The 13,707-nt window shown below is 36.3% G+C and overlaps 2 protein-coding genes across 2 annotated transcripts; one reads left to right on the top strand and one right to left on the bottom strand.

Moving 5' to 3' along the window:
• Positions 1 to 2,268: 2,268 nt before the first annotated feature.
• LOC137744599 (vacuolar arginine/histidine antiporter stm1-like) lies at positions 2,269 to 7,755 on the top strand. Its single transcript, XM_068484373.1, has 11 exons — positions 2,269 to 2,556; positions 3,051 to 3,093; positions 3,925 to 3,951; positions 5,083 to 5,364; positions 5,453 to 5,560; positions 5,857 to 5,976; positions 6,109 to 6,129; positions 6,433 to 6,491; positions 6,667 to 6,757; positions 6,953 to 7,058; positions 7,614 to 7,755. Exons 1-10 carry the CDS (start codon positions 2,303 to 2,305, stop codon positions 7,025 to 7,027), a joined length of 1,080 nt encoding a protein of 359 aa, XP_068340474.1. The 5' UTR covers positions 2,269 to 2,302; the 3' UTR covers positions 7,028 to 7,058; positions 7,614 to 7,755.
• A 722-nt stretch (positions 7,756 to 8,477) lies between these two features.
• LOC137744988 (uncharacterized) lies at positions 8,478 to 12,824 on the bottom strand. Its single transcript, XM_068484827.1, has 2 exons — positions 12,594 to 12,824; positions 8,478 to 11,155 (listed from the first exon to the last, which is right to left on the bottom strand). The coding sequence occupies exons 1-2, from the start codon at positions 12,598 to 12,600 to the stop codon at positions 9,066 to 9,068; spliced, it is 2,097 nt and encodes a 698-aa protein (XP_068340928.1). The 5' UTR covers positions 12,601 to 12,824; the 3' UTR covers positions 8,478 to 9,065.
• Between the last annotated feature and the right edge of the window lie 883 nt (positions 12,825 to 13,707).

Genomic DNA, 13,707 nt, shown 5'->3' with positions numbered 1-13,707 from the left:
TCCTACAAAATTAATATTTGCATTTACCAAAAAATGCACATATGTCCGATGTTTGAAAAATCGGAAAAATTAAAAAAACATATGGAAAGGAGATGAAGTCTAAATTCCATCTCGGAAAAAATTGATAGATTTTGTCGATATTTTCAACTTATCAGTTTAAATATCCATATGAATAAATTTCCATCATTTTCATCAAAGAAAATCAAGATCAATAGATCTATTGATATTTCCATAAATGTGCATATCGATAATTCTACCGATACCGATATTATACATCTCAGTTTTTACAAATAATTTATATTAACCATTTAAAATTTATAATCGAAATCATGTAATTACTTAATCTTTATCTGATAATCATTCATACAAATAATCAATTGATTCGAAAATCATTTATATATTTAAATATAAACAAATCAATTTTAATAGTTAAGCGGGACAAGAATATGACCCGCATAGAACCACTTGATTCTTCCCTTTATTTTCGAGTGATTAGACTTTTAATTATTTCCATAAGTGGCAAACCTGACACAATTATTTGAAAGAGAAAGGTATATTATATACAAGCTCTTTATTCAATGGGAACTCTAGTTTTTGATAAAAAATGAAGTCCACTCAGCTTCAACGATCTGAATCGTTTATTTTTTAAATTGTACTTTATAGATTATTATTGCAAAATATTAGCCAAATCATAAATATTTGACTATGTAATTGAGTTTAAAGAAGTTGACGAGCCCTATGTTTAAAGAAACATTGAAATTTCATTATGTCAATCAAATGAGTAAATGGTTTCGGAATGAATTGATTTTTTACCATGATAATCTACAAATAAAGATTTAAAAAGTAGACAATTTAGATCATTAAAGTTCGACGAGCCCCACAAATAATCTCATTTTAAATAAAGAAAAAAGCAAATAAAGATTGCCATAAACTTTGGATTCTGGTTTTTGTCTGCCAATTAATAACAACGTTTTTAGTGTGTGATTATTCAAGAATATCCTTAGAATTCGAAAAGTAAACTTTATGAATGGCACCAAATTATACACATTTCAATTTCACCTCTAAACTTTTAATTTAGTTTTATTCTCTTTAAACTCTTAATCCGTGTCAATGTTCTCCCGATGTTTCGTGTGAAGTTATCTGCCATCAAATTTAGGGTTATTTTTGTCAATATTGTAAAGTACGAGTCTTTGAGTTTGGTTCAAATGTGCCCTTTTCTTGTAAATCAAGTATCAAAACTCCAAATGTTTACTAATTTTCTTTGTTAATAGAGTATTTCGTTGACGTATAAGGCCCTTAAAATTGGTTGTTACATATTGACGGTTAGGAAGACATTGACCCAAATTAAACAAAAGAAGGAGAAATTAGGTTTTTATCCCTCTTTTTGCTACTCAATTGATTAAAACCATGTTTCTTTTCAAATTTTGATCAATGTCCTTAGGTTTTAATAAACGTCATTAATTATTTCAATAACAAAATATTTTTTTATTTCTAAATATAGTCATTTAGTGTTAGAAATGTTACATTTGGTATATTCATATTTATGGCTAAATTTTTATCATATATTTTTATTTTTAGTTTGTACCCATTTTTAATTTGCAAACCTTTTTTAATTTGTACCAATTTTCTTTTCAGTTTTAACTTCTACCCATATATTAATTTCTTTTTGTGCCCATATTTTTTAAAGTCTTTTTTTGTATTTGTACCCATTTTTAATTTTGTTAAATGTACCCATACTAATTATATGTATTTATTTTATGTTTTAAACTATATAAGTAGTTATTTTTAAAAATATGTTAATAATTATGTGGGTACATTATTTTCTTCCTATAAGTTTGTGAAGAATAATATTGCTCTAATATTTATTTTTAAGTATTTATTATATTTTAAAAATATTATTTAAATTTGTTTAAATTTCGTAATTTGTGGGAAATTAAATGCATAAATGCATGAGTTAAATCTTTTAAATGATGCTAAGGACCTGGATTAAAATATTTAAACAAACAAGGTTTCAGTCTAACAATTAGGTTAATTAAGAATCAAAACCAAAATGACTCTTAAAAAAAATTATCGGGGATCAAAACCAAAACCAAATTTAAAATTTCGAGAGTTGAGTGGAATAAGATCAATGTTTAGGGACCATTGTTTACTCTCTTTTTTTCTCTAAATTAAAATTTTAACTTCTAATATATAATCTCTCTCCTTCTTATATATAAACACTCTCTCTCTCTCCCACTCTATAGAACAACTCATACACACGTAGGGAAGTGAGAGAGAGAAGCGAAGAGGAGAGAGAGAGGGAATGGGATTGCTGGGGAGCTCAACAATCCCATTGGGAGTGGGAATGGGAGGAGTAGTGGGCGAGCATTGCTGGGAATGGGGGAGGAAGTACTTGGAGTTCGAAGTCTGCAGCGTGAAGGACGGCATGTCGTTGGCGCTGGGTGTAATCAGCGTACTCAGTTGGGGTGTCGCTGAGGTTCCCCAAATCATCACCAACTACAAGGCCAAATGCAGTCACGGCCTCTCTCTTGCTTTCTTGATCACTTGGATTATCGGGTAATATTCTAATCTACTCTAATTTACGGAAAATGGATTTAGGGTGTCGGATTTAAGAGTCGGAGTACCGTGCCCTAACCAACTAGCCTAACATACATCTGTTTAATAGTTACGTCAATGTCATTTGATATTTTTGGAACATGAAAACTCGGTTGCATGCATAAATATTTTTGACTACTTGAGTTATAAGCGCTTTTGCCAAACTATAATCCAGTGCAATCTTGAAGTTCTTGTTTATTTCTTTGGCCAAATGACATACATGCTCTGTGTTTTTCTACGATTTTCGCCTTCGGACGTCCTTGCACTTTTGATATTGATGTAAGATTAATTGCTTTGGAAAAGTCCAAAGAGTATCTCACTCTCACCAATACATTTGTTCTTGACGATTTGTGTTGAATTTTTGAAACGTGTTGGATCATTCTTTTCGATTTCAAACTGGAATTTCAATCTTTTATTTGGACCTGTAACTAATTTTATATCAAATTCTTTTGCAGGGACCTGTTTAACCTTTTCGGCTGCCTGTTAGAACCAGCTACTGTGAGTGTCGTTTACTGTTTCATTGTTTTCATAGCTTTCGAAACTTTGTTTAAGGTTTTTAGCTTTTATTTATTGTTTGCGTGTAAATGTATGATTCGTGATGATTTTGTGTCAACTTTATGACCAAAGCGCATTTGCAGAGGAGACATGTCTCCAGTATTTGTTAGTACATTGCGGCAGACATGTCTCCTTTAGTCTCTCTCAGTTCAAATCATCGTAATATAGAAGGCTAAGTTAACCCCTAATGTAAGAGTGTTAGTTTCGTTAATTGCTGATGGGAAGACCTATACTTGTGACATGGCTTCAAAGAAGACGACATTTTGTTTTCCTTCCCATTGTTGTTGTATGTGTAGGAAGTATGCTTATAGTATAGATCACTTGTGGCGTTGTGTAATGCACGCTTATTTGAGAAGTTTATATTTTGGGGGGGAAAGAAAAAGGTTCTAGCTCTGGAAATGTTGTATGATGGAAAATTCTTTGGGTTATATGGGTGGAAAGGAATAGGAGGGCTTTTTGGAATGTGCTTGGAGAGGAGGTGGACTGGATGCATCCGACCCTTACAGATTTTGTGCCCGGAGGAGTTTTGGGAATGTGCTCTTTATCTTGATCCATGTTCCATATATAAATTCTGTTTTTATGTACAAGTAAGAGTAGGGTTGCTCACAAATTTTGACCATGATGCTTATTAGGTTTTTTTGTTTTTTGTTTTATTGCTTCCCCAAGATGTTATGGTCATAATCTCAGTTTAAGATACGCCGTTTTTGGATAAACATTTCTTTCACGAGGAAAAATTATTGGTGACTAACTGCCTTTGTATACTTGCTTATGCAGCTTCCAACACAGTACTACACAGCAATTGTAAGAATGTTGACTCAAGCTGCACTTTGATATCTAAACAACATAGGTTTTTCTATTTAAATTTACTTCATGTCATTAACAAATAAGTTGATGCGATCTTTCTCTGTTTTCTTGGTATGCAGTTGTATTTAGCAACCACATTAGTTCTTTCTGTACAGACCATATACTATGGTTACATATATCCTCGTCTTAATAATTTGAGACAGAAAAAGGTTAGATTCTATGTCCTCGCCTCCTCTTATATAATGTGCATAGTCTTTACTCTTTAGACACTCATGCATGTTTTATTTCAAGTTCAATTTCAAGTTTATAACTTAGGGATTAGAGAGATATTCAAGTTCGTCTCAGAGCGACTTGAATATCTCCTAGTCCCTGAAGTATAAAACAGTATCATATAACTGGAGCACGTAATTTACTTATAACCGTTGCATTTGCTTATTGAACTACTTGCTGCTTTAGGTTTCTTTTTTCCCTTTTACAGTCATACATAGAGTATGCATAATGCTTATATCAAAAGCAAGTGAATACCTCTAATGCACTTATCTGTAATTTAGGGTTCCAAGACTAATCCGGCTGAGGTTCCAGGAAAAGCTAGTGGCAGGGTTAATGTGATTGACACCCCCACTGCAGGAAATGAATGGAGTTCACCCATTCTTTGTCCCAATTTTTCTCCCAGACGAGAATCATACTACATGTAATTGATTTTTCCGTTCTCATTGACAAATTATTATCAATTATTCTCTTACAGTCTTGCTTTTTATAATTTAACTGATGAAGAATTCGATTGGATCACCAAAGTTCTATATGCATTTTCTCAAGTGTGTGTCCTTTGTTAAATTTCAGCCAAAACATGGTTCTGCCTAAAAATGCAGATACCAGCCGTTGACAGAAAAATTACTGTTCTGGATAGTCGCAGATCAATTTTAATTTGCGTCATTCAATAACTCGTGTATGCCTTTTGACTGCTTGTGCTCGAGACTTGGAGATATTCATTCCTCTCTGATTTTTGTAATAGAGCTTTTGATCAGTTGCTCACCCTTGCTACATATATAAGCTTGAAATCGTGAAACAAAATGTTGCTAGCTGAAATAGTTGGTAACATTTTTGCAGAACGTCTGAAACTATAATCAGATGGTTTTTGACAGAATTTTAAATCTGCACAGTGCAGTGATCTATCTAATTTTCGTTGTTGACAATCGTGATCATGTAATTGGATATCTGTTTTCTTGGAAATTCATCAGATCGGCAAGATCTTTATCAAGGAGTCACACCCCTTCAGAAGGATTTCATGCAGCACAAAGAACAACTCTTCCATTTAATCGTAATCGAAATCCAAATGAAGAGCCCTTGCTTGGTGCACTTGCATCTACACAATCTGCACCATCTAGTAATGTCAAGACTACCCTGTGTGTGGTGAGCTCTACATTGCTGATTGTATAATTATATTCTGTTGTTCTAGCACTTGATCTTACGATGTAAACTTTTGTCTCTTCTACTTTAGGTCTCGCTAATGACCCTCTTTTGCACTTTTAATCAACGATCAGTTGATTTAAGTGTTGATAATCCAAATCGAGGAGTAGTGATGCAAGTAGGAAGAAGGCTGTTGCAGGTAGTTGACATTCCAAAGTATTAGTTTACTTCACTTTTATTACTCTTAAGATTCTATATATAAAACTGGTTGGGCAGCAGTATTCTTGTTGCGCAGACCACTAGTGTTTACCGTTAACCAGTTTTCGCTTTCAGTTGCCTCTTAACGTTTAAGCTATTGGATAAGTGGCCTATTAGTTGGAATGTTGGGTAAAAGAGTTGGAATATCTTTTATCATCATTATCCGATCATCGTCATCATTATTGTTCTCAACTTTTGAGTTTGTTCTTTTCTGGTGAAACGCCATTTGAATTTCAGGGAAATAGTGGGCTGTTGCGAGAAATGGGTACTAAACATAGCAGTGGGATAGGAACTTTCCTTGGTTGGGGAATGGCAGTTATTTACATTGGTGGACGGTTTCCCCAAATTTACTTAAATGTGAGTAGTACCCTTAGAAGTAGTCAATTTCTTTCGTGAGTAGTACCCTTTATTATAGAATATGGGCATTTGCCTTCTGTCTCAGTTGTCTGAGCAATGTTAACTTCTGGTTCTTGATCAATTTTTTTGCAGATCCGCAAGGGGAATGTTGACGTAAGCATTTTCGCCTTCATTGTTGTAGTTAATAATGGATGGAAAAAGAAAGTTAATCTGTGTTTGTGTTAGACATAAGCTCAAGTTTAGGGGTTATTTGTATTTTGTTTTAGTTTTTATCAGAATTAGGACTTTGTGGGTTAATTCGTTATGTGAATTTTGTAAAACTAATATACTTTAAGGTCTAATCATACTCTAGTAAGACGACCCTCTTTGTCAACAAATATATATGTAATACCAAATATTCCCTTATTATTGAAATGAGTATCAATGAGAGAGATAATTTTTCTGTACAATATGCAGGGGCTTAATCCTTTTATGTTCATCTTTGCTGTTGTTGGAAATGCAGCTTACGTCGCAAGGTGACTATTGCTTAAACTTTTATGGTTCTTTTACTACTGTTTGGCCTTTTGATTTACAGCCATTTACCTTAGCGTAAGTTTGAAAGTAAATGGCGTATTTTCTTACCACAACGTGGGATGTTTCGAGTGTTATTTTTATCTGTTTTACTAATGGTCGTGGTTCTTTGTTGTGTAGCATTTTGGTGAACAGCATGGAGTGGTCAAAAATCAGTCCTAATCTTGCGTGGCTGGTGGATGCTGGAGGATGCATGCTTCTGGATATTTTTGTATCCTTTTTATATCGTCACTATTTCATATGTTTCTTCGAGCATAGCATACTTTGGTACTTGTTAAATAGTAAAGTGCATTCACATACTGGAAAGATTTGTTATTGTAGTTTCCTTCGAACGTTGGAAATTTTTTCTTGCAGAACAAGCAATATCTTGAACAATCTGAAATTCTTGTACCTTAATGTAGTTTAGATACTACTTCAATTCTTCCAATACTGGAGACGCCGAAATGTAGGGGGTAAGGATAGACACTCCAATGCAGCCTAGTGAACGAAGGAATCACATAAAAAACTTCAAGGTATGTATCTCTCTCGCTCTCTTTCGTCATATTGGTATGGCTTGTTGGCTTTAAGATGTTCTGTTGTGGCATATGGTATTATCAGTTTCGAGTTGCATCATTTCGCTTAAACTTTGTTGGATTCGTGAGGTGTAGAGAATGGTAAAAACCGTAACATGAAGATATAATTTTCCTCTCGAAACATTGGTCATTAGCTGTCAACTTAGACGTTCTACAAATCATTCTGTTGTGCTACATAGTTCTTGTAGGAGCAGACAGATTTGAACCTGACATTCATATAATCTTGGGACAGCGAAACCTCTGCAGTTCGCAGAAACAGAACCGTGTGTCATAATTTCTCAAAATGTTGTAACCATGCAAGGTAGAAACTTTGAACCATGAACATATATCGTGGAAAGAGCATTGGATAGAAACGAAAGTAGGAAGAAAGCGTTTTCCTAATTCCGCAAATGATCGGTTTTTCTCTAAGTGCACATTTTACTCTTTCGATATTCATCTCATTGCTGTCCAGATGCTAATGCTATAATCTAATTTACTTCACTTTCTCTGAATCAGGATTCATAATTTTCCAGGGAGCCATGTACGTAAATGAATCTTCGTCGCTGCCTTTTCGGGATTTCATCCAATCCGATCTAATCCCGTCCATTTTCGTCGATTCTGCATCCTTACATTAGCAGACGAGATCGGTGTCTGCAATTTTCAGCTGTTTCATTCGGTCTTATTTTTGTTGCAACTTATCGTTACTTTGATCCCAGCTATAGCTGTTGAAAGTGTTATTTTTCGATTTTCCAGTTTTACCTTACCGGGAATTGACAACAAAGAACATCTTTTTTTCTTAAAAAAAAAATAAACTACAAAATTTTCGTACTTCGTAAATCAGGATTTAACGTTTGTTAAGTGCAGATTATGAGACATCCAAGTGCAAAAATAAACTACATTGTCTTAGTCAACTTGGCCCGAACATCAGGGTTTAATGCTTGGTGTAAATTTCAGCAACATGTTGTCGAATACCCTTTATTACTTCCGGCATGTTTTCAACCACCCAAGTGGAGAGGAAACAGTGTTAGGCAACCATAATCTGCGTTGCGCCTAAACCCGGACAATTATGAGACATCCACCATTTGGTTAAATTACTCTGAGATCTCCTTCAAGCATATTTATTGAGAAACAAACTTCACACCCGACGCTTTGGCCTCTCTTTACCTTCATCTTGTGTTTGGGATCACAAGCTCCCTTGAATGTCCACCCATCCACCTTTTTTTTAATCAGCGGATGGGTCAATTCGAACTTGAGACATCTTCCAACATTGAAAAAAGTACCACCACCAATAATTTTGATAGCCTCGACCAACGCCAATAGTGGAAACTAGAGGAAGACCAAAAGACCAGATAATTGCATTAAAATGACTTTTCAATACACACTTAAAAGACTAATACATTTACACAAAAGGGTGATGCCCTGGACACAATGGAATACTTCAGTCCACTGGAACCTTAGCATTCGAAAATATTCCAGGCAACTTTGAATCTATCTCTTTACAAAGGAATGGTAATAAATACAGCAAATATTCTTTAACAAAAATTCTTCAGGAGTCGAGAAATCAATGATTTTTTCGATCCCCTACTGTTACTAGGGAGCTGTATGCAAACATATCCATACAATTTTTAAATCCTGAGGTCCGCCACGAACACACTAACCCTAAAAGCTCAGAAATTTCGTGAAAAACGATGCTCACCTGCGCAGAATCCATGAAGCAGTCCCAAAATAGGTTCCAGAGCAAGGAACAGCGTAAACATCACATTCTGTTCCAACGTATATCTCCGTCCTTTTACATGAATATTCTGTTCCAACTTCCAAGCAATAGACTCCAGATGATCATCACATTGGACAATCGACATCATGTATAAAAAAACTTCTTACAAAATTTCATGTCATTGCAGCCAGGAACGGTTTGTGATCCAGATAACAAGGTATCACTCCTAATGCAGTGGCCCTTGAAAAAACGTCTTACCCCGATGTATCAATTTCCTTCCCAGAATCATCCTCATTAATGTTTCTCCTCAACCTTCTTAGCCATATATCATGGTCCATGGGATATGGTGTCCCACATAGACTATCAACATAATCGGCAAATGCTTTCAACACAGTTGAGGCCTCACCTAACTTCTGCTGAATTAATCTCCTGGACCAAGAAGTCTCTCTCCACTGCAGTGCCCCCTCAACCGAATCAAGATCAGGTAAAACCCCACCACAGGAAATATAAAGCATGTAAACAAGGCTCTCTGCATCTGAAGCTGAGCATAGCTTTCCCTCCTGGAGAGCATAAGTTGAAGAGAAATGAAGGTTCATTGCAGGGCGGTCCCTATCGTCAAGAATAGCACGTCCCCAACCAATAAGAACAAAATAAGGTTGCTTCTCGGCAGACCTGACACAAATCACATTCTCAGGCCTGATGTCTCCATGGCGAATTCCTGCAGAAGCGGCAGTTGAAAGTGCAGATAAGCAATCATGGCAACACCTGATCGTGTCCTCCATACCAAATCTGGCCTCGCTTATCATATGAGCCACTGTTTCACCAACTGGGCTGGTCACAAGAATCGGAGTGCCACACCAGGGGTGATCACAGTTTCCACCCGAGCTGGGTTTCTGACACTGACCAGGGTGAATAATCCTGCCAGAAGCACTTAACTGAGGTAGATACTTGCTAGATAGACCTTTCTGTTTCATAATAGTCAATATTTTCATCTGCCTCTGAACTTGATACCACAGATTCATATCCTCCCACGCGGGCTCCAGCTGGGAAGGATGAGAACCAACATATAGAAAGAAACTTCTCTGAGGTTCTTCAACGGGAGATGCAATGTAATATGGATGTTCATTATTATAAAAGAGTTGACTGATATGGTAACCCTTTTGCCAGTTAGAATCCTCCAACCATAATACAGATCCTACTTCTAGCTTCATTAACTGTTCGGTCTCAATTTTAGCAGAATCATCGTGAACTTCAACGATTTCAGGGGATACACTGCGCTGCTGGAACCGATATAAACCATTTCCATTCGCCCGGGAATTCCCCAACTGCCTCTCAGTCCTTCTTGCTTGGAGGCGAGGACCATGATCAGCAGCTAAATCCTCTATCGAGTGCTTGGGAAATCCAGCAAATTGCACGATACAATGGAAGGTAGCGAAAAGTACCTGTAAGGCACCAACGTCTCCCCAGTTGGCATTTCCAACCTTGTTCCAGATCCTATCAATCGACGAGACTGCAATCCTAGAATGATTTGTAATCCATTCAGCAGCACATTCGTAAACATTATTGGCATCAAACACCATCTTATTTACATCTCCTTCAACCTTTACTACCCCACCATACTGAGAATCAACAAGAAGAATAAACACAGAGTTTGAACTCTGAGAGTAGTTCATTCTGCTCAAGCTTCTTGATAATAGTACACGGATAGCATAGAAAAGGGCCTCGCCTAAAACAGATAGAGAAAGCTGCCTGTCACTATCCATGGAAAAGTTTCTGATATCAGGCCTTAAAAGAGACAGTTCAAGAATATGATCCCACCTCCCACGGGGATGTCTAGGGTTTGTAAGCAATAAACCAGTAGCACAAAGACCTCCAAGCTTACCATCCGCAACTGCCTTCTCAGCCTGGTAGAATTTTAAGTTTTCATTGTATAGACAAGCAACAGAAAAAGGCATGGGTCCATCCTGATTCCAGAATGCTTCCCACAATCCCTTTGCACCAGCATGTAAAAAATCTTCAAGGGCAAGATAAGCAGTTGCTTCAACAGCATCAGATGTTGAAGTGTAAACGGAATTGGGCATCCTAATCACCTGCTGAAATGAAATCCCTTCCAATGCATAGTCAAACTTTTGAAGTTCTATCATCTCAAAAGGCACATCAAAGGCCGGTTTCTTTGGTTCTGATTCACTGGATATAGATTCAAACCAGTCTTCCAGTTGTGCAGTAAGCATGCCACTATCTACAAATCTATGAAGAAACTCCTTGCAGTTACGAGACCTACTGCCAGATGATGCGCTAGACCTCTTTGTTCCAGACCCAACTGATTCCTGGTCTGGGGACACACCTGCCAAATAAAGTATAATAATGTTGATCAGCTAAATGAGATTCTAAACAAGAATATGCACATGAATCTACACGTGTGTGTTTGTGCACTATTTCTTCACAAGTGCATCCACACAATTAATATATACCAATGAACTGACACAATTGCTACTGATCGACTTTAAAAATGATAGAAAAGCTGTGCAGTTATCAAAATTTGATCATCAGTGGTTCTCTACCTTTTTCTATCACTTTTATAAGAATCCCAAAAGCTTTATTAATGATGAGCGGAGAACTATAGAAATAAAATTGATCATAAATCCAACAAATCAAAAACTAATAAGAGTTTTTGCATCCTATTAAAATCCGTGTTTGCACTCCATAGCTTTTTCTGGTCAAATGCTGTACCTTATATATATATTATTCTTTGTTTCTGTTTTTCATTCTTGGTCATCCTTATATGATACACGTAATGCATTCCCTCATGGTTGTGACTCCTTGGGCCCTACTCTCACACCACTCTCCTAATTTTTATCCTTGCTGACTTTATCGAGTATGCTGTATTTCATTTTCCAACTAGTTTTACATTTAATCTTCTTCCACTATTCTATCCCCAAGTTCCACCAAAAGCAATACCTTTCCTCATTTAGCCATGTCCTCCTCCAACATCAGACTTGCATGGTTCCAAATCTGCCCAACAAATAATTGTCTCTCTATTATGCATCTAAGCTATTGGCTCTTTTGCAACCAATTGCGGTGACAATAATGTGCCAAGTACATCCCATCCACGTATTCATTTGGATCATTTTTTTCCATAACAAATTAGATACAATAGGAACCAATTGTTTAAACAAGAGAATCATAAACATGATCACCACTAAGTCAGATTAGAAGACACCAATCAAATGATCAAACGTGCGAATTCATTAATCTAAACATTTCACATGAAAAAAATTCTCATCACCCATTGTGCCCCTTCACCCATCCAATATACTCCACAAAAAAATTACAGATATGGAAAATTTTAGAAAAATACAATCTTGAAATGGAAATCATACTAGTCCCTACCGGCAGCGCCGTCGTAATTCCACCAACTTCTGGAGCAGTGCAGTTGCAACAATGACAATGTGAACAAATCACCCAATGCCTTTAGACATTCAATTTATATCATAAATTTTACAGTCACAGAATCAGGGTCATTGTGCAATGAAACCCATAACTTATCCACCAAAAACTCAGCTGGGGACATTAATTTTACTTCCTTTTGGGGAACAAGCTCTTGAATTCACTTTAAAAATACAAAATTAAGCTCTTGAATTTAATCAAAATTCAAAATTGAGCACAAAAAACACTGAATTAATAAGAAACTCTAACACAGAAAACCTAGAGTTGACAAAGAGGAAACGAAACAGTCAAATTTGACAAGTACAGAGAGAAAGTGGGGGAGATGAAAGGCTGACCTTCCATTGCGGTTAGGGCTAAGAGTCCAATCCAACGCAATCCCGTCCAACGCAGTCCAGTCCAACGCAACAGCTCATTGATTAACCATGTCTGCACCTCCACCTCCTCCTCCTACTCCTCCGCTGATCAATCGCACGCTGCTGGTAATTTTCTCTTTTCTTTTCTTTATTTTTTGGTTTTTTTTTTATTTATCGGGCATCCGAATACCAAGGGATTTGCTTTTTGGGGTCTTTTTCTTTTTTTGTTTGGAGAATGTCTTCTTTTCGCCGGCCGAGTCTCCGATTATTCGAACCCTCCGGGCCCGCAACATATACAAGTATTTTATTTTATTTTTTGTTTTTACTGTTTTTTATTTTTATTTTATTTTTTTAATTTTGCCGTTTTAATGGGTTGGAGAAGAATAATTTTTATATTTTTCGATTTTATTTTCATATCGGCCGGCTACGGCCGGGATTGAAACAAAAATCCGGTGAGAATATTCCACACGAAAAAGTTGCACGACCTTATATATGCTCATGAGTAATTTTTTTTATATGTTAGATTAATCATTGATGAAATTTGAACCCAAGCCGTTATGCAATGGTTTAACATTTTTTTACCATTCTGATAAAGGGTCACTTGTTGTTGATAAGTAATCTGGCTACTTTGTATATTATCAACTTTCTTTCAAAATGTTGTACTACTCTTTATAAGATTTTTATCATGGTTGGTTCCTGAAATTGGACATTCTAATCAAAATAGTCCTAAACCCTCGACTTGGTCTTCGAAAATGAGTCTCATAAATCAATTTAATTATTCTATTAAATTTTATGTTAGTGTGCTAATGTGGCACACGAGTCGATGTCACTTATGCAATCTATAGCGCTATGTGAATTAAAAAAAGCTTTTTAAGAATTAAAAAACTAAAATTGAAAAAATAAACAAATAAAACGGGGAAAAAAAATCCTCGTCAATCACCATCATAGCAACGGTGGACGCGTCCGAAGGCGATCGACAACCATCATCGCCCAGATCTCAAATCTCGAGAGCATCCCCATCCACAGCAGCCGTCGCCAGCCCATCGTCCATCGCTGTCGACGCTATTGCCTAATTTCGTCTCTCTCTCTCTCTCCC

Source organism: Pyrus communis, chromosome 9 (assembly GCF_963583255.1).
Source record: "Pyrus communis chromosome 9, drPyrComm1.1, whole genome shotgun sequence".
NCBI lineage: Eukaryota > Viridiplantae > Streptophyta > Magnoliopsida > Rosales > Rosaceae > Pyrus > Pyrus communis.
This window is presented reverse-complemented; position numbering and strand designations above follow the sequence as displayed.